The 19576-nt window shown below is 41.8% G+C and overlaps 1 protein-coding gene across 1 annotated transcript in view; it reads right to left on the bottom strand.

The window, feature by feature from the left end:
* LOC126457810 (lysosomal acid glucosylceramidase-like) overlaps nt 1-19576 on the bottom strand; it is a 394424-nt gene that overhangs the window by 302830 nt on the left and 72018 nt on the right. The window contains exon 5 of the mRNA XM_050094424.1: nt 5443-5603. Coding sequence (XP_049950381.1) covers nt 5443-5603 — 161 coding nt within the window. The remainder of the gene's footprint in view (nt 1-5442; nt 5604-19576) is intronic.

The following is a 19576-nucleotide window of genomic DNA, read 5'->3' as shown; positions in this document are numbered from 1 at the left end:
GTAAGGGTACGAGCGTCATTTTCATTGTATTCCCGATGACGAGGTGGACGGTGCATGTATCCATTTCGAGTGCAATTTCGAATGATGTTTTCGGTTGGATGTCGTCTGTTTGGGAAACGATCCGGATACCATTGCACAGCTAAAATTAACATCATATCAACAATCTCTGTAGGAGGATAGTGAGCCATGTTTCGCTAAAGAATAATTTACTTTCGTCAGTTGATGTTTACAGTTCACAATCTGAAAGTGAAGTGACGTCTAATCGCATTCCACCGACCTTTATACTGAGCCATAGTTCGCAGTTTGGCCACAGTATCGCCACAGTCGGGTGAGTAATGCAATTGTGAAGAGTTTCCTAACGAGAATTTAATACCATTCCGCCTCCCTCCATCAAAAACTGTGGCGCGTAGGATACATTTTGTAAAAAAATAGCTTAATTTGGCATAATGAGAAAATTGGTTCACATTTTGTACCGATCTGATGCGTCCTTCTCGGATCATTCTAAATAAATCACAGTTCCCCCCCATTTTACTTTTTTCTCGATTTCAGCGTCATCTGTCAATGGTTTAAAAATGTTTCAGAGAAAACTTGATCACTTTTTTATGGAGAATCCTAATCTGCAATAAAAAATGGGAGTTTCCATTTAAGATTTAAAAGTTGCCCCCCGCCCCACCCAGTGGGGTGGTGGCTGGGGGTCACGTGGAGTATCATTTGATGTCCCCCTTTGAGCTTACGAACTTGTCTTGCTCACTATTTTTACCAGATGTATAGTTTTCGATACAATCTCATCCGAAACTTCAGATGGACCACCGTGTACGTGTGCAGTTCGTGCCGAATGACGTGGCACTGGAGCAGAGACGCGTTCTTGTCGTCAGTGCTGGGCGACTCTGCCTCGTTGTTCCTCTAGAGTGGTCGCCTTAGCTGACTGCCGCCTGCCAACCCGCACACTGCGAGCGCTCTCGTTGCCGGCTCTTTACTGCGTGGCGCAGGCACCACCGCAGCCTTCTCTCACTGTAGGTGTAGGGAAAATTCTTCATAATCAGGCACATGCGCTTGTATGCAACACTATTCAACTTCTGCTGGGGCAAGCAAACGAGAAAGCAAAAATCTCTTTAGTATGTATTGTTCAGAGCGCTGCAGGAACCACTAGCTGTTCCAGTCGCTCGACAAAGAAAATAAAAAATAAGAGGGGAAAACACAGCTACATCTATGTTCCAAGGCCTCACTAATTTGTTAAGATGCTGAAGAATCAGAAGAAACTTTTGTCGTTACGTCATATTGCTGCACACATGCCCCCTGTTCCTCATTTTCCATTCCCAGTTTTGTAGTAAGTGGCACTGTCCACTACACTGCATTTTTCAAACCCAATTTACTTTGTGACATATCTTTGTTGCAGATCGTGGTATGTCTTCTTTTGCTTTGGTTGGTTCCTTGTTACGAGACTATTTCTCAGGTATCCTGGTCCGACAATTCTGAGAGCCCGCCAGAAGGCAAGGACGTAGACGACAGCCGTTACGAGGCGCCCCTGTAATCTGCTAGCGCTACTGTGACTGCCACAGCGTTACGCGCCGGCCATAGCCTATCGGCGCTCAAGGTGGCCCTATAAAGCCGGCATCGCAGGGGCTCCATCGCAGCCTTGTTCCGACAGCGCTCGCGGTCGTTTCTCTATTCATCGTTGCTCTGGTCGCTGATAGTTGGTATCCGATTTGGTTTTGCTACCTGGTCGTGGTATTTCGCCGTGTGGTCTGTGCAGTCAGTCGTCCCAGTTGTGTGTATCTGAGCTGTACCGGCTATTCCCCATTGACGTCATCGGCCCGTCGGCTGATGCTCTATGGTCACCATCGATTCCGGCTACTAGGATTGGCGACGAGGCAAAAGGTTAACAGTGAATTACGGGTGCAAAACATGTATAGCTCGTGGAACAGCAACAGCAACAGCTGCTCCTGTAGCAGCAATTGCAACAGCAGTTCCAGCATCAAACGAACCTTTTGCGTCAGGAAATTCAGGACAATTACAGCTACAAGGTTCACAACCCGTCCAGACTGTGGTCACATCACAGGCGGAGTCCCACCCACCCGCATTTCCACCGTTTAACGATACCACGGTGGACTGGAACACGTATTTGCAGCGACTGAAATAACACTTCGCCGCTTTTTGGGTTGCAGATGACGCACTCCAACGGTCGCTCTTTCTTTGTTGCACTTCCCCGGAGACATGTTTCTTATTTAAGAAGTTGACTCCACTCCCAAACCCGGTTTCACTCACTTTCGAGGGAATATTTTCGTTCTTATCGAACTATTATTCACAACGGTTCCACGTTGCCGCATCGCTCCTTGAGTTCCATCAGTATCACAAGCAAGTGGGTCAGTCTTATCGCTCAGTGGATTTGCGAGGCCTGAGTCGTCGTCGCTGCGCCAGCCCGTCTTGCGAAACCTCATACGTCGATTCCCTGATTCGTGACGTAGTGATCCAACTGCCTCCCGATCCAGAAGTTCATACTGCAGTCTTAAAGCTAAACAATCCTTCCTTGGATGACATACTAAAAATCGCGCACTCTTTCGAGATCGCGCAGGCAGCAAATGAACGTTGTATGGTTCGTCCCCAGGTTGCAGCGGTTCAACCACCGCAAAGGGGACGGAATTCTCGCAAACCTTCTTCCCGACGGGTCATCTTGATTTGTCACATTAAGACGTGTCAATGACCTCTGACCAGCCAATCCAGCTGCGTCGGCGCAAACAGCAGGGTCTGCCTTCTTGTCCTGACTGTTTTCTGACGCATCAGTGTGCAGACTGCCCTGATCGCATGGCTCACTACACTCATTGTGGAAAGGATGGACATCTCCAAAGTGTCTGCTGGCAGACATCACGTCAGTCAAATCCTACTCCTAACTTGCATCACGGAATGTGCATCAACTTCAGGCCATCGTTCCCCAGGGATATCCTTGCGGCTCCAAATTGTTTACTGATCTCACGATTTCTCGTCAGGACGTTCGTTTCCAAGTCCACACGGGAGCGACGGTTTCTCTGGTCAGTGTCCCGACATACGCTCGCCTGGGTAACCCAGCTTTGGCCCGCCCTCTCGCAAGTTGGTTGCATATGGGGACAGCTCTATTTCCCTCGGAGGTCAATGAGCCGCGACGGCAACATATAAGATGGTTACACGGCAACTAACGCTGTATACTGTCAACGGTCATTTAGCTGGCAACATTTTCAGCCTGGATGCTTTCACGCTGTTTGGGTTCTCCATCACGGACGAAGTGCAGGTCGTCACGGACACAGTACCCTTCCAGGAACTTGATGACCTTTGTGCCTCTCTTGCGTCCTTGTTTGACACTAGCCTGGTGTGTGCCACCAATTTTGAAGCACATTTTTCTTTACGTCCAGATTTGGTGCCCCGTTTCTATCGAGCACCTCCCCTTCCAGTCTCCTTACAGACGTCCTTTAAGCTCAAACTCGATCGCCTTCAAGCCGCTGGTCAAAATTAGTGCTTGGGTCACACCCCTGGTTCTGGTCCAGAAGCCAAAATACTCCCCTTGGCTTTATGGAGATTGTAATTCGATGTCAGTTCCTACTATCTAGTGGAAACCTACCTGTCACATCAAGAGGACCTCCTATCGAACTTGTTGGAGGTGGATGTTTATTTAAAGTAGACCTTGCTAATGCTTATTTACAGATTCCAGTCGATGAGGAATTACAACGCGTTGTTGTCATCAGTACGCCTTTTGGCTTACACAAATACAAGCGTTTGCCTTTTGCGATCTCTTCTGCTCTAACGATCTTCCAGAGATACCTGGAACAGTTAACGATGTCCATTCCAGCTTGTACCAGTTACCTTGATGTCTTAATTGTTACGGGTACTATGCGCCAAGAACACTTGCATAACCCACGTACCCTCTTTACTACTTGAGGCGATTTCCCATTAATGTCGTCGATAGGAGCTCTCAGCTCTCGCTCGATTCTGGTTACCAGAATTTCTCTTACGGTATTCTGATAAGCTGTTGACTCTCAGCGTCAAAGCGACATCGGGCGTTACACACCACTAAGTTGGTGTCTGTAACTCACCTGTTTGTCTGTTGGGCGGCCACCACGGATACTCGGCCTTCACCTCCGACATCACTGGCAATTGTTACTACCCATTTCTCAAGATATTGTGACTATGTAGACTTCCCCGGCGTATTAGTATATCAAATTGTTGTCGGGTTTCCGGCCGGATGAACTGTCATCTGAGCACAATATTTCAGAGGTCCACCTGGCCGCCATCATCAGGTGAGAGAAGCTACGCTCCTCCCGCTGATAACTGAGTCCACTCGCAAATGATTGCACCTTTATATGCATCGGAAGTACAACAGCGCATGCGCTACATGCAGTGCGCACGCGCTCAATCATCCTGCTGCCCCCTGTCGCAAAAAGATTAGCAGCGCCTCCGGTGGTGAATACTGTTGAAAACGATACATCGTTACAAATGATTATTCATAGCCAGTCGATTCAGTTGCCGTTGTTTCTTCATATCTGATAAAACAGGATTCCACTTTTCACTTAGCGGGAATTCATTATCACGATTAATGATATTATCTGCTAGTCTGATTTCAACAGAGTCTTGTAACACACAATCCCAGTGCCGTGAAGCATTTGCAGCTACTTGCGTCTCATTGTATAGCATCCTGTGTCCCTCTGTAAGGCAATGCTCAGCAACCGCAGATTTATCTGGTTGTAATAATCGCGTATGGCGATGATGTTCAACACACCTGTCATTGACGGTACGAATAGTTTGGCCAATGTAAATTTTCCCGCACTAACACGGTATTTTGTAAGCGCCAGACTTCCTTAAAAGTAAATCATCTTTGACAGAGCCAAGAAGTGCTCGTATCTTAGCTGGCGGACGAAAAACACATCTGATCTCATATTTCTTCAAAAGTCTTCCTGTCTTGGCGGACACATTCCCAGCATACGGAAGAAAAGCCACAGACCTAAAGTGTCTTCAGAAGGTTCAGATAGAGGTCCAAACTCAAAAGCACGTCGAATTTGTTGGTCCGTATAGCCGTTATTATTGCACACGTCCTTAAGATGTTGCAACATCCGGCTGGGTACCCGATAAGAATTTGATATTCTCAAGATATTGTTTGCTACTGTGTCATCAGTCCTCCTACGATATATTCTGCCCCTACAGGCAGGCGAACAGTCTGCGAACTTCAGCGTCGTGGAAATCCTACGATCATACATTTATCAAAAGATCAATGAGTGACATCCATAAAAATGGCGTGTCAAGTCTATTTACACACCTACATTAGCAGCACACATGATGTACATACGCCATGAGCTGCAAGCTATATAGGTAAAATCCAGGAAGCGAAAATAACGACATGGCTCAACAGTTCAAAGTACCCATTTTGATTGCTGTGAAATGATAGCAACGCACACTTTGCTGTATCTTGGTAAACCTTACTTGACGAAGTAGTTGGCCCACGTCTGGTAGTATCTGGATTGTAGCCAGCTAATGCCGATCGTCCCGTTGTGGGCTTTCATCCATCTGGGAGCCGACCAGGGTGCTGCGTGTATCTTCAGCCCGTTGCCCGATAGTCTCTGAGCCAACAGTAGCAGTGGAATCTGCAACCAGAGATCACTACTATGGTACTGTATGTGACAGATTGTTAGCCTAAATATGAACTGTAAGTGAATATTAGTTCTACTTAAGACGCTGGTAATTCCAACAGCGATATTGCAAGACACCTGCTCACTTCTCGGCTTTGTCGTTCACAACATGCCAACAGTAACAACAGCATTCCCTTATTAAGAACAACACAGAGAAACAAATTTACATGCTTTGCGATGCTACACTCTCCAACATGTTCCGTCGATACCCTTCAATACTAGTTATAAGAGAGTGGCAAACGCCTATTTTCTTCTGTTGCCATTATTATTTGTGTTAATTTGGCATGAGATATTTATCTGCTTGTTTTGTACTTGATTTCCGTCACTTACAAAAGCTGAGGATGAAATACTAGTCGCAACCTTAGCCTTCTGGAGGCACTGGGAACACAGATAATGGGTTGTAAGCACAGTAGTAAAAGGACTGTGAACGACTATAGTAAAATGGTTTCTCGTTGTCTAATACGGGGATGATTGGTTCTCTAACAGTTCTCGATCGCTTTTTAAGTAAATAACAAATAATGAACTGGTCCCTGACGTATCAATCACAAAACAAATTAATGTAAAGGTGATCGCAGGAGCAATGAATTCGAATAAATATTTCCAGCTGCAACTGGTTAAATTTAACAAATAAAGTTTATTGTTCATAAATCACATTATTATTCGCAGGGTGGTGGTAAGCTGTCAATAAGTAAATGCACTGAAATACCTTGATACCCAAATATAGTAATTATCAAATACACTATATAAAAATAATCACGGTAAAATTTTGATATAAAAATAAAATAAATAAAATAGCTGGGAAAAACAGTCAGTGTTGCATTAACTCACATATATAGAACCCCAATGGACACGCCGCCATTTAATGATGAGTAAGTCCCCACTGGTGAACTGAGTTAAGAATTATACTTAGTGCAACTAATTAGTTCCCGAATTTACTGCCCTCCAGGATAATTCTCTCTCTCAAATTATTATTGGGACCGAGAGTTGGCTCAAATGCAAAGTGGTAAACTCTGAGATATTTAGCGAGTCATGGAACATATAAGGGAAAGACAGATTAGAGACCACAAGAGGAGAAGTGTTCACTGCAGCTGAGAAAAATACGTCTCTATTGAGGCAGAATTTGAATGTGACAGTGAAGTTATCTGGTCGCGTGTAACGGGTGTAGATGAAACGAAATCAATTGTTGGATTTTTTACCAGCCATCCGACTCCGCTGTAACAGTTCTAGAGTCACTGAAAGGAAGTCTACGGTCAGTAGAGCGGAAATACCCAGATCATGCAATAAGAGCTAGAGGTGACTTTAACCTAACGAGTATAGATTCGGACGTCTATGGATTCATTGCGGGAGGTACAGACAGCCAGTCATACGAAGTACTTCTGAACACGTTTTCTGAAAATTCTCTTGAGGAGCTAGCACGGCAGCCCACACGCAATGGGAACGTCTTACATCTTGCAGCTACAGGCCAGACCTTATCGACAATTTCAGTATAGAAACGGAGATTAGCGATCGTGATGTCATTTATAGAAACTATGGTTACGAAAGTTAACAAATCAGTCAAGAAGTTTAGGAGAGTTTTTCTCCTAAATAGATCAGATAAGCAATTGTTAGCATCTCACTTACACTGTGAACTGACATCACTTAGCTCCAGTGAGATGGACATAGAGGAATTATGGAAAAGTGTAAGTAGATTGTAAATCGTAGACTGGAGAGTTATCTGCCTAGTAAGTGGATAACGGCTGGCAAGGACTCACTACGGTTTAATAACTAAATTCGGAAGATGCCGAGGAAGCAGAGGCTATTGCACTCTCGATTCAAAAGAGGACGCATAAATGACAACAAGCAAAGGTTAGTAGAGGTTCATACGTCTGTGAAAAGATAGCTGGTTCTAATGTGGAAAAATGTAAGTTGATGCTGATGAGTAGGAATAACAAACCTGTAATGTTCCGATATTGCTAGTGTCCTGCTTGACACAGTCAAGTCGTTTAAATATCTTGGTTTAACGTTGCAAAGCGATATGAAATGGTTTATTGGGAGAATTCTAGGAAAGAGTGGTTCATCTGTAAAGGAGATCGCGTGTAGGACACTGGTGCGACCTATTCTTGAGTACTGCTTGAGTGTTTGGAATCCGTGCCAAATCGTATTAAAGGCAGCTACCGAAAAAATTCGGAGGCGGGCTGTTCGATTTGTTACCGATAAGTTCGAACAACATGAAAGTGTTACGGAGATGCATCGGGAACTCATATGGGAATCCTTGGAGGGGAGGTAACGTTCTTTTCGAGAAACGTTCTTTCCGAGAAACGCTATTGAGAAAATTTAGAGAACCGGGATTTGAAGCTGATTGCCGAACAGTTGTACTGCCTCCAACATACGGTCATCAGTCCCTTAGACTTAGAACTACTTAAACGTAACTAACCTAAGGATATCACACACATCCATGCCCGAGGCAGGAATCGAACCTGCGACCGCAGCAGCAGCGCGGTTCCGGACTAGCGCCTAGAACCGCTCTGTCACAGCGGCCGGCAAGAAATTAATAAAAGAAAATCATGAATGGTAGCAGTAAAATTTTTTAATAAAAAACAGAACCATTGTTAGAAGCTTGAAACGTCGCAGCCGAACGAAGATAATATCCGGCTCATTTCCTGAGAAGAATTCATCATCGCATTTCTCCAGAAAGCCCGCAATCGCAAGTGGATTGCATCTTTTAGCCACTTGTGTACTTCATAATTCTGTTAAAAAGATATGACACAAATACTTTAAACATGACACAAATACTTTAAATTATTCAGCGAGTGGATTTTTGTGTGGGGGTAGCGCAAGACAGAATAGTTGCACTGAAAGACCACACTGGCATCCGCTTTGTCACTGGAATACCTAAGAATGATGCAATAAGAATTTGAAATACATTGTATGCAACAGATAAGCAGTCTATTAAAACAGTTTTATAGTCTTGGATTATAATATGTTGCCATGAAGAATGAAGCCAATACAGTCGCATAATCATACATTTCATACTCTTTACATTTATTTATTTTTTTTTTGATTGGATAAATCATACATTACGGGTACCTACACAATGAAGGAGATTTTTGTCAGTCATGTTTTAATGATGTGTGAAACAACATACCATAAAATGAAAAATCGAAAAACCCAAAAATATATAGTAATTAGCAAACACACCATATGAAAATAAAATAAATGAAATACCTGAAAAACGCAGTGTTTGAGCCGTGGTTGGCTCGAGTCATGCTTGTCTTTGGTTAGACCCTAGTTGCAGTCCTGTGGTTTTATTTCTCCTGCGGTTATCGTGATAATGTTGCTGTCCTCTCCGCGAGTGGAAGTAGCAGCGTGTATCGATACTAGAACTGCTGTACTATCTTTGGTGTGGCGAATATATTTTCGGCTGGGCGGTGTGTGACCAGTTGGTTGGTTGGCGTGGAGCAGCAAGGAAGTCTCTGTCGTGCGTACTCTGGCCAGGGCCGCTGGCGGTGTATTCAAGTCGGCCAAGATTGCAGCTGCCTTCCTGTGGGGTTTAACTTAGTTTATTCCCTATTATTGAAGTTGACCAGCGGTATTTTCTGCCTTGTCGCCGTTGACGTTCCGTTTACCTGCCCTGGTCGTTGACGTAATTTTCGGCAGTGTATTTCCCTCGTCGTGTTGTTGCTGTCTAGCGCGGCATGTAGTTCGGCAGCTGAGGTGTTGTTGGCCGTTGTGGGCGCCAATATTCTGTGTGTCGTTACATTGAAATCTTGTGGCCGTTTTGCTGGTTGCGTTTAGCGGAACAGATCTTGTTGATTGGTCGGTCGGCTGTCTGTCGGTTGGGTTGCCTTCAGATTAAGAAGTCGTTGGACAGGCTGCCTGTCTCACCTAAGGAGGCGTTAATGTTACAGTCCCACCCAGACCCTTGGAAACTTCTCAGCGCCGTACCTTGTGTGTTACATAGTAATTTCCCTGTCTGGGTATTAGTTATTTGGTTGATGTGTGGCCTTCAGCTGAGTACCAATGTCTCTTAAATTAATGTTCTTGTCTTGCCCTTAAGGCATGAGATTGTTATTGTTTTATACGGGGCTTTCAGCCGAATTTTACATGAGATGTTTTAAGATAAGGCCTTACGCCTTTTAAATTGAAACTCCTTTTCTAGGTCTTAAGCTGTTAAACATATTCTGTTGATATGTGGCCTTCAGTCCAGTATTAATATTTTTTAAATTAACGTTCTTGCCTTTCCCTTAAGGCACGAGATTGTTATTGTTTATAGGTGCCTTCAGCCGAGTTTTATATGAAATCTTTTAAGATACGGCCTTCTGCCTTTTAAAATTGAAAGTCTTCTTTTTAGGGCTTAAACCGTTAAATTATTTGCTGATGTGCGGCCTTCAGCCGAGTTTTAATATGTTCTTGTCTTACCCTTAAGGCATAAGATTGTAGTACTTTTGTATGGGGCCTTAAGCCGAATTTTGCATGAAATGTTTTAAGATAAGGCCTTCTGGCTTTTGATTGAAACTCTTCTTATTGCTTAATATGCAGCCTCCAGCCAAGTTCCATTAAAATTAAATTGCTAAGGCCTTCAAGCTGTTTAGATTGAAGATTTAGAAAATATTTTTGGGTGAAACCTCAAGAAGAACCTTGTATTTCAATTTCTTGCTTAGGCCTTGTGTCTTGGATTTTGAGTGTGGCCTACAGCCCGATCTAAAGTTAATTAAAAGAGGTCGAGTAAAGTTTTGAGTGTTTTGCATCCTTGTTGTAATATTGTGTGTTGATATATAAAGTTTGTATGTTGAGTGCAACTGCCAGCAACTCATTTTGGCCCCTTTCCACAACCTAATCCGCTCTGTCCTGCTGGCCCAGGCATTTCAGTGTTCACTGATAAAATTTATCGCAGTCAAACACAAAACACTCTACCCGTTGCATGGCCCTGAAAGTAAAATACGGTAAGCAGTCCGTAAGGAATCCGCCTACCGCAGTGCTGTTATGGTGTCAGAAGTGCTGGTGCCGAAAGTAGCCCGAAGTGGACGCGTCGCGTCGCTTCGTGCCATGCCATGCCATGCCGTGTCATGTCATGCCTGGGTCCACGAGAACTACGAACTTGTGACGTCACGCTAAGCTACTTGCCCTTGATACTTAGAGAACGCTCAGCTCCATGTAGCGCTCACGTGAAATCAATATGTGCATGAAAAGGTACCCACTATAGGTCTGAAGGTTTTCGTGTGATATCGAGAGCTTTCTTGCATTTAAAGGCGCAGACAAGAATTATCAAACTCGTCTGAAATTTTACTCTCTCCCCGCCGGACGTGACTGCTGGTACTCGTAAGACATGCAGTATCATCTAGTGTAACGTACGCGCCGCAGCCTTTCTTTCGTGTGGGTCTCGAGGTCACAAGCGTGCGCGAAGCGAGCTTAAAACGCGTGTCGCGTGTGTCCACCAGCATTACGGTGGGAGCGATGCTAACTCTACACACTTCTAGTTTTCAGGAGTTTGAAAGATTTTGCAGCATTCTACTGCACTCTCCAGGAAATCAAAGAAGCCGCTGACCATTCACATTGCCCTTTTTGCAGGCACCCGAGGTGACCAAGCAGTTCACGCTGACACGGATTCCATTGCAGGTCATGTAGTCGTTTCATAAGAACACTCCTTCGCAGACAAACCGCATTTCTAGCTCTCTTGTGAAGGAAATGCAGTTCCTTAACTGATTTAATTACGATTGGGCCCACTTGATCATTGCACATAGTACTCGATACACTCGTATGACATGACTAACAAACATTAGGTACGACTCATTAGTCATGATTCTGAAGCCTACTACATTTCTATGTTTCTAGAAGAGATCGACTTCACAATGTGATACATATATGTAGATCTGCTTGCTTACGCAATAAAGATCTAACAATTTCGGATCAGATATTGCTAGGTGGAAGGAGTATATAGAGGGTTTATACAAGGCCGATGTTCTTGAGGACAATATTATGGAAATGGAAGAGAATGTAGATGAACATGAAATGGGAGATATGATACTGCGTGAAGAGTTTGACAGAGCACTGAAAGACCTGAGTCGAAACAAGGCCCCGGGAGTAGACAACATTCCATTAGAACTACTGATAGCCTCGGGAGAGCCAGACCTGACAAAACTCTACCATCTAGTCAACAAGATGTATGAGACAGGTGAAATACCCTCAGACTTCAAGAAGAATATAATAATTCCAATCCCAAAGAAAGCAGGGGTTGACAGATGTGAAAATTACCGAACTATCAGTTTAATAAGCCATGGCTGCAAAATACTAACACGAATTCTTTACAGACGAATGGAAAACTGGTAGAATCCGACCTCGGGGAAGGTCAGTTTGGATTGCTTGGAAATGTTGGAACACGCGAGGCAATACTGACCCTACGACTTATCTTAGAAAATAGATTAAGGAAAGGCAAACCGACGTTTCTAGCATTTGTAGACTTAGATAAATCTTTTGACAATGTTGACTGGAATACTCTCTTTCAATACTCTCTCTTAAATCTGGTGATGCTGAAGGTATTAAATTAGGAAATGAGACGCTTAAGGTAGTAATTGAGTTTTGCTATTTGGGGCGCAAAATAATTAATGATGGTCGAAGTAGAGAGGATATAAAATGTAGACTGGCAATGGCAAGGAAAGCGTTTCTGTAGAAGAGAAATTTGTTAATATCGAGTATAGATTTAAGTGTCAGGAAGTCTTTTCTGAAAGTACTTGTATGGAGTGTAGCCATGTATGGAAGTGAAACGTGGACGATAAATAGTTTAAACAAAAAGAGAATAGATGCTTTCGAAATGTGGTGCTACAGAAGGATGCTGAAGATTAGATGGGTAGATCACGTAACTAATGAGGAGGTACTGAATAGAATTGGGGAGAAGATAAATTTGTGGCACAACTTGACTAGAAGAATGGATCGATTGGTAGGACATATTCTGAGGCATCAAGGGATCACCAATTTAGTATTGGAGGGCAGGTGGAGGGTAAAAATCGTAGAGGGAGACCAAGAGATGAATACACTAAACAGATTCAGAAGGATGTAGGTTGCAGTAGGTACTGGGAGATGAAGAAGCTTGCACAGGATAGAGTAGCATGGAGAGCTGCATCAAACCAGTACCTGGACTGAAGTTCACAACAACAACAATTGCTTGGAACTTTAAAAGATAAAGCACAGTAATACGTAAACACACAATTTGTGAAAAATCTGACATTAAAATCAGTGTTTTCTAAGATTCATTACTACATAATATAGTACTGGTATATTTTTCCTGGGTTACGCTCAAAAATTAATTTTATGTCTATTGATAACTTTTGTAGAGCACATCGTGATGTGCTCTGCCGACGAGGAAATCTTCGGTTATAAGTCTGGCTACATAGACAAACGTACTTTCTTAAGCAAGATTGGATAACTCAGTCGGTTCAGTACTTGCTCGCAAAAATCAGAGCTCTTAGGTTCGAGTCCTAGTTCGGCACACGTTTGAATCTGCCAAGACGTTTGTTTCTATATTCAAGTATTGGTCGAAAGAAGGTTTGTGAGTGGGTTACATTTCCTGGGGTTTCTTCCAGTGAACCTCAGTCAGGCATCAGCTGCGATTAGTTTTAAATGGTCCTTCCACTTTAAATCGATCAGTACACAAAGTGCAAGATATTTGACATATGGGACGGCTCCAGTGATTGTTCTACATATATATGTAATCATACTATAATGGGTCTTCTACATATTTCTGCGCAGTACGTTACATTTACATGCTGTCTTCATTCTCCTTCGGCCTCTTTTTTTCTGCAGTTGCACATACACAAGTTGTATAGATTAACTACCGATTTTCCATCTGTAATGAAAGCCTTATTAAGACGAAACACATTTCTCTTTATTCTGAGGCATCTTCAGTGGTCACTGTGTAAGTAGGCTGTTTAGGTTTTTTTATTGGTAACGCCACCTCTGTATGACAATCACTGGCTGTGCTGTGGGCAGTCTGTGTCTGCTTTGCATTGTTGTAATACTCGCCATTGTAGTGTTGGGCAGCGGCAGCTGGATGTGAACAGCGCGTAGCGTTGCGCAGTTGGAGGTGAGCCGCCAGCAGTGGTGGATGTGGGGAGAGAGATGGCGGAGTTTTGTAATTTTTCATGAACTGCTATATTTATATATGATGATATCAAGGTAAATACATTGTTTGTTCTCTATTAATATCTTTCATTTGCTAACTATCCCTATCAGTAGTTAGTGCCTTCCATAGTTTGAATCTTTTATTTAGCTGGCAGTAGTGGCGCTCGCTGTATTGCAGTAGCTTGAGCAGTGAAGATTTTTGTGAGGTAAGTGATTTGTGAAAGGTATAGTTTAATGTTTGTCAGGGCCATTCTTTAGTAGGGAATTTTGAAAGTCAGATTGCGTTGCGCTAACAAAATATTGTGTGTCAGGTTAAGCACAGTCGTATATAAATTGCTCAAAGGGGACGTTTCATAACTGTAATGATAACTTTTCTTTGTCTTAGGATTTTGTTTGTTTATATCATGAATTGTTCGCATGTTTTAAATTACTACTATAAACAGTATTAATTACTATCGTTACTCATGGTTTTTTTCTTGTTTACGTCATTATTTCTGTTCGTCTACATATACGTGTTAGATTTTCGCTCCCAACATTTTCACTGACATTAAACATATCCACATTTTTTTGTTGTGAAGAATCACCATCATCTCGGCATTTGGTGTGTTTTGTTTTGCTATTGCGTGATGCGTGTGTCTCTTTTTAGTTTTGATACTGATGGGAGCGTCTGTTATTGCTTTCTCTCTCTCTCTCTCTCTCTCTCTCTCTCTCTCACTCATTCTGCCCGCCTGCCTGCCTGTGTGTGTGTGTGTGTGTGTGTGTGTGTGTGTGTGTGTGTGTGTGTGTGTGTGTGTATGTAGGACTTTTTTATTTTTTTTTAAATTAAAGTGAGGGTGATTGTCCTTGTTTGTTTATCTGTGTCTGTATGTACGATTCTTTTTATTTTTTTCATTTAAGTGAGGGTGATAGTCCTTGTTTGAATGTGTGTGTGTTTACATTTTTCTACAGGTTGTGTGTGTGCGTGTGTGTGTGTGGGACGGGGGTGGGGGGGGCAGCGTGTGTGTGTGTGTGTGTGTGTGTGTGTGTGTGTGTGTGTGTGTGTGTGTGTGTGTGTGCGTGTGTGTGTTTTTGTAAGGGGAGCTCACATGTCTTAATTACTGAGTGTGTTATTGCTTTATTACCAGTACACTGGTTGTTGATCTAGAGTGGGGGATATTACCTAGTTTGTGATACTACTTTGTGGTGCAGGGGATTGTTCATTCTCTACACTACGTTTTATTTGTTTAAATAACTCCTGGTCTCTGGCGTTTGTCTGGTCATTTATTATGTATTTCTTCTCTATTATTGCTTTTTAAATTTGGAAGTCTTGTAGGTTTAGGAGGTGCTTCTTGTTAGTGAATTAGGCTATTTTTATGTTCTTTTCTATTGTGGTAGCACGGTGGTTTTCCTGCCAGAGATGTCCCGCAAATGTTTCATGGCTGATACCATATTTCCATGCTGTTTTTTGTGTTCTTTATAGCTTATTTCAAAAGTTCTGCGTGTCTGCCCTAAGTATAGAGCATAACAGTTCTTACTGGAATTGGCAAACGCCAGATTTTTGGTACATGTGAGTGTGATCGTCCTGTTTTAGACACTTCTGTAAAGAGTCATTACTTTTTTTGAGGATGTTCCCAATTCTGTGTATCTCTCCCGTTTTAGACACTTCTGTAAAGGGTCATTACTTTTGTTTGAGGATGTTCTCAATTCTGTGTATCAGTTTGATTCCATATGTGACTGTGTACTAGCTTGTTTTGTTAGTTTCTGTGTCATGCCCTTGCTGCGTAGTGGTGGTGATGTTAGTGTGTGTGTGTGTGTGTGTGTGTGTGTGTGTGCGTGTGTGTGTGTGTGTGTGTGTGTGTGTGTGTGTGTTTCTGGTGAATCTTGTGGCTTTCTGAATTTGTGTGGTATTTTGTTTTTTATTTTTATGTTTTTTCTGGATTTTCTTGTTCAGTTTTGTTACTGGAAATTCTCTGTATCCGTTATTTTTTGCTGTTTGAATAATTACGTCCAGCTCCTTAGTATAGTTACGTAGGTCACGTGACACTGTGTTTAATCTGTGGAGCATACATCTGAGGGCAGATTCTTTTTGGACCTTTGGGTCTTTGATTGATGTTACATTATATCTTTTGTAGTGTTTTTCCTGTAATACTGAATGAGTTAACCTACAGAAATTGTACATTACATAGTTAAAGGTCAACTGCCAATTCCTGCGCCAAGTGTTATTACTCTGCAGGTCTTTCTGCATTTCCGTACAATATTCTAGAGTTGTAATATCTCTGTATGTAAGAAGGGACATAGGACTTGCTACAATTTCCACTAGGTGATTTGTGTATATACCGTGAAAAGTAATGCTCCTCTAACACTCCCTTGGGGTATGCTCCAAGCTACTTTGAAAACCTCTTTGCGTGTAAAAATTTTTACCGTGACCCAGAAATTTGAGAACTGACACATCTTTAAGATTCAAGATGTGTGAATTTTGCACAGTGGAATGGATAATGCAAAGAATATATGGCGCTAGCTATGGATCCTAAAGTGGAGAATTACAAAGAAATAAATTTGACATGAACGACATGTATCAACAGAAACAAGCTTTGCAGTATCACATTAATTTACTCAGTTAAACCACGCATTGAGCGAATGTGACTATGGAAGAATATCACATGATTTTACAAATGGCCTCTATGTGAAATTCTTTGAAATAAACTAACGCCACCATCGTGCATGTGGCTCTTTAGAACTTCTGTCGACACAAACTCTGAATCCGCTCGTGTACTAAGGTGCACTCCAAATGTTCACGGCCCTCCGTCTCTGAATAAACACTACTGATGTGCACACCTCCCCATCTTCCACTGAACTCTCAGATTTTTAGCTCAACCTCACAGGTTGCTATCAATTTTTGTCAAACAGGACTCGCGGAATATGAACACTCAGTTGGCCAATGGCGATATTTTTTCATATACAATAATTCTGCCAAGAAATATGTGCCGCAATAAAGTGCCAATGACTTTGCTATTCACCCCTCTTCCAGAAAGTTGCTGCATTATGTCACAAACAGTTTTACCCCTTGCCTGTTTCCACACCCAGCAGCTAGTCTCTGAAAATAAAAACTGTGCCTGAGGCTAGGCTCTTATTTCTCTGCAAGCTGTCTTTCTTTAGCAAAGAGTAAGTTTGTTATCTCTTGAAAACACTCTTCAGACCATGAGAAAGTGTCAACCTTCTGTTGACAAAGGGCCTTCCCTGGTCTCATCTCGGTTGTAGGGCAGAGCTCGGTTATAAATTCATAATAGCTGACGTTCCCATGGCTGACCTAGCGTGGTGACTTTCATGGAGCCAACATCAGAGACTGTACACCTGCGCCAAAGCCCGACGGCCGCTATTTTCGTTACCTCTGTACTCTCATGCTTGTCCCAGACCCAGCATGCCTCCCATTCCCATATACTCACAGGTAGAGAAAAACAAGAACCTATTAAAGGTTTTACTTTACCGAAGTATGCGATACCCTCCAAATTCAACCAGTTTAACGAGCATTTATGATTATAGAAAATTTATTGTGTATGTTAACAATGATTGCATAACATGTCTCATAAACAGTCAACCCATTAAAGTACACTGAATAATGGACCACACAAAAGTTAATATCACTTGATCACTGATACAGCAAATGTCATCATGTAAAAACACTAAGTTCATCTTAAATAATTAACATGAAGTACGAAAAATAGTGGCCAACTTACGTATTTTGGATCTCCTTAAATAAAAATCACCCAGTGAAACCTATTTGTTCACTAGGAGCCTTGTCACTCAGTATTCACGTAAACACTCCAATTTAAGACGAAAACCAATGTAATTCTTAATAATTCGTGTTATTTACTTATTTATGCAAATTACAGAAGTCAATTGACAAACTTTTAAAAAACTGCCTTTTTGTAACAAAGAATTATTCTGTCAAGTCAAAAAATCTGTCTGTCATTTTAATAACCTGTTAAATTATGTCACTTGAAACAAATTAATAACTTTTCTGCACAAATTACAATAACAGATGTACATGTGACTTATAAACTATATCTCTTTTTAGTAGTTCTTTGACAAGGGTATAAATACAAGCAGCAAGAAGGGTTGGGAGCGCAGTCGGAATGTCACTTTGGTAAAGCATGTATGTGTGTTATTGTTTGAGGTGGATAAACAATGCAAAGAACATATAAAAGAAGTACTACTTTGTGTTGTGTCATTGTCTTTGGTGGACAGTGGAATTAAGATGGCCACCAGAGTAATAAATATTTGAAGTTTAAATATTTGTTGGTTTCGCTCGTTATTTATCATCAAAAGCACATAAAAACACAGGACCTCATCATTTTACCCCTAGACAACCAGATTTAGAGCCAGCATCAGCATCGAGACACAGCAGCGATCCAACAAGCAGCAGCGATTACTACAATGCATTTTAAAGGCGCCAACCTAACATCAAGTGCTAACAAGCTCCATAAATGGGAGTGAAATAGTGCGATTATAGCAATATCTACAACTAGGCGACCATCAAAAAAAGTGGGGGCTCGTCTGGGATCTTTAAGTGCATAGATGATAATAGTGCAGCGATAAATTTCGTAAGTGCTTAGCACTACAAAAAAGTTTATTTGTGCAGTGTGGCAACAGGGAAAATATTTCAAAGTGAAAAAACGTGTGTGTGTGTGTGTGCGACTACGAAAAATTATTATCACACCACTCAGAAGATTAACATCTGGATCATGTCAATGGAATTCATCAGTCAAGACTTCAGCTTCGATAAAACCGAATAAAAGTGAAGAGAGCCAACAAGTAACACTGACCACGACATCATAGCAGAGATACAAAGAAAGCAAGGTATTTTGTTGTTGTTGTCATTTAAAAAAGTGAATAGTTAACATGTCTTTACCTGAGAGTGATGAGATTGTAGGAAATGTAAAAATTGAACCAGGGGATGGCGAACAATTACACTTAACAGAGTGGCTAACAGAGTTTGCAACTCAAATAAGCTCGCAACTTAAACAATCGAGTGAACAAGTAAGTTTGAAACTTGAAGAAAACACAGAGAGACTGGAAAAGTTAAGTTTGAATTTTGATCTATCAAGTACTCATCTCAATGAGAAGTGTGAGGAAATTAAAACTACCCTCAGTAAGGACACTAGAGAACAGTCGATACACTTCAGAAAAGAATTTCAAGTTAAAGTTGAAAGTTTAAATGGAAACATACAAGCTAACACAGACAGCATTGCTGCAATCAACAACAGAGTAGATACTGAAGTAGAAAGATTAGATCAGAGAATAAACAGGACATCAGAAAACCTTAAACAAGAATACAACCTGTATACCACTAATGTAGATACAAAAGTAGAAAATACACACACTAAATATACACAATTGGAAGACGCATCGATGTCCAAACAAATGTTTTACAATCAAAATACAATGTATGGGCACATCCAAGTGAAATGCTTTCCTGGTGAAAATCTGTACCCTATTGACTTTATTCACCAATGTAGGGATATGTTTGTAGTAGGAATGTCAGGTAAAATAAAAATTAAGTTAGTAAAAAGGTTTCTAGAAGGGGAAGCCCTATCTATCCTGGGCAAACGAGAATAATGATTCTTGGAATACTTTTGAAGAGTTTGAAGCTACATTTATTTGTAAATTTTGGTCACAATCCATACAAGCCAGATTAAAGTCAGAATTTCTAAAGGGACCAGTGTATAGAGGGAAAGTAGGGGGAATGCAAAAATTTTGCAGAGATCAATTGAAAACTTGCTCACTTGAATAACTCTTTTGGTGTTTTGACACAAATTGACGTTTTAAAAAGAAGGTTAGCAGGGAGACTGCAGTGG

Source organism: Schistocerca serialis, chromosome 2 (assembly GCF_023864345.2).
Source record: "Schistocerca serialis cubense isolate TAMUIC-IGC-003099 chromosome 2, iqSchSeri2.2, whole genome shotgun sequence".
NCBI classification, from domain to species: Eukaryota; Metazoa; Arthropoda; class Insecta; order Orthoptera; family Acrididae; genus Schistocerca; species Schistocerca serialis.
The sequence above is the reverse complement of the archived record's forward strand: the minus strand, read 5'-3'. Positions and strand labels throughout refer to the sequence as shown.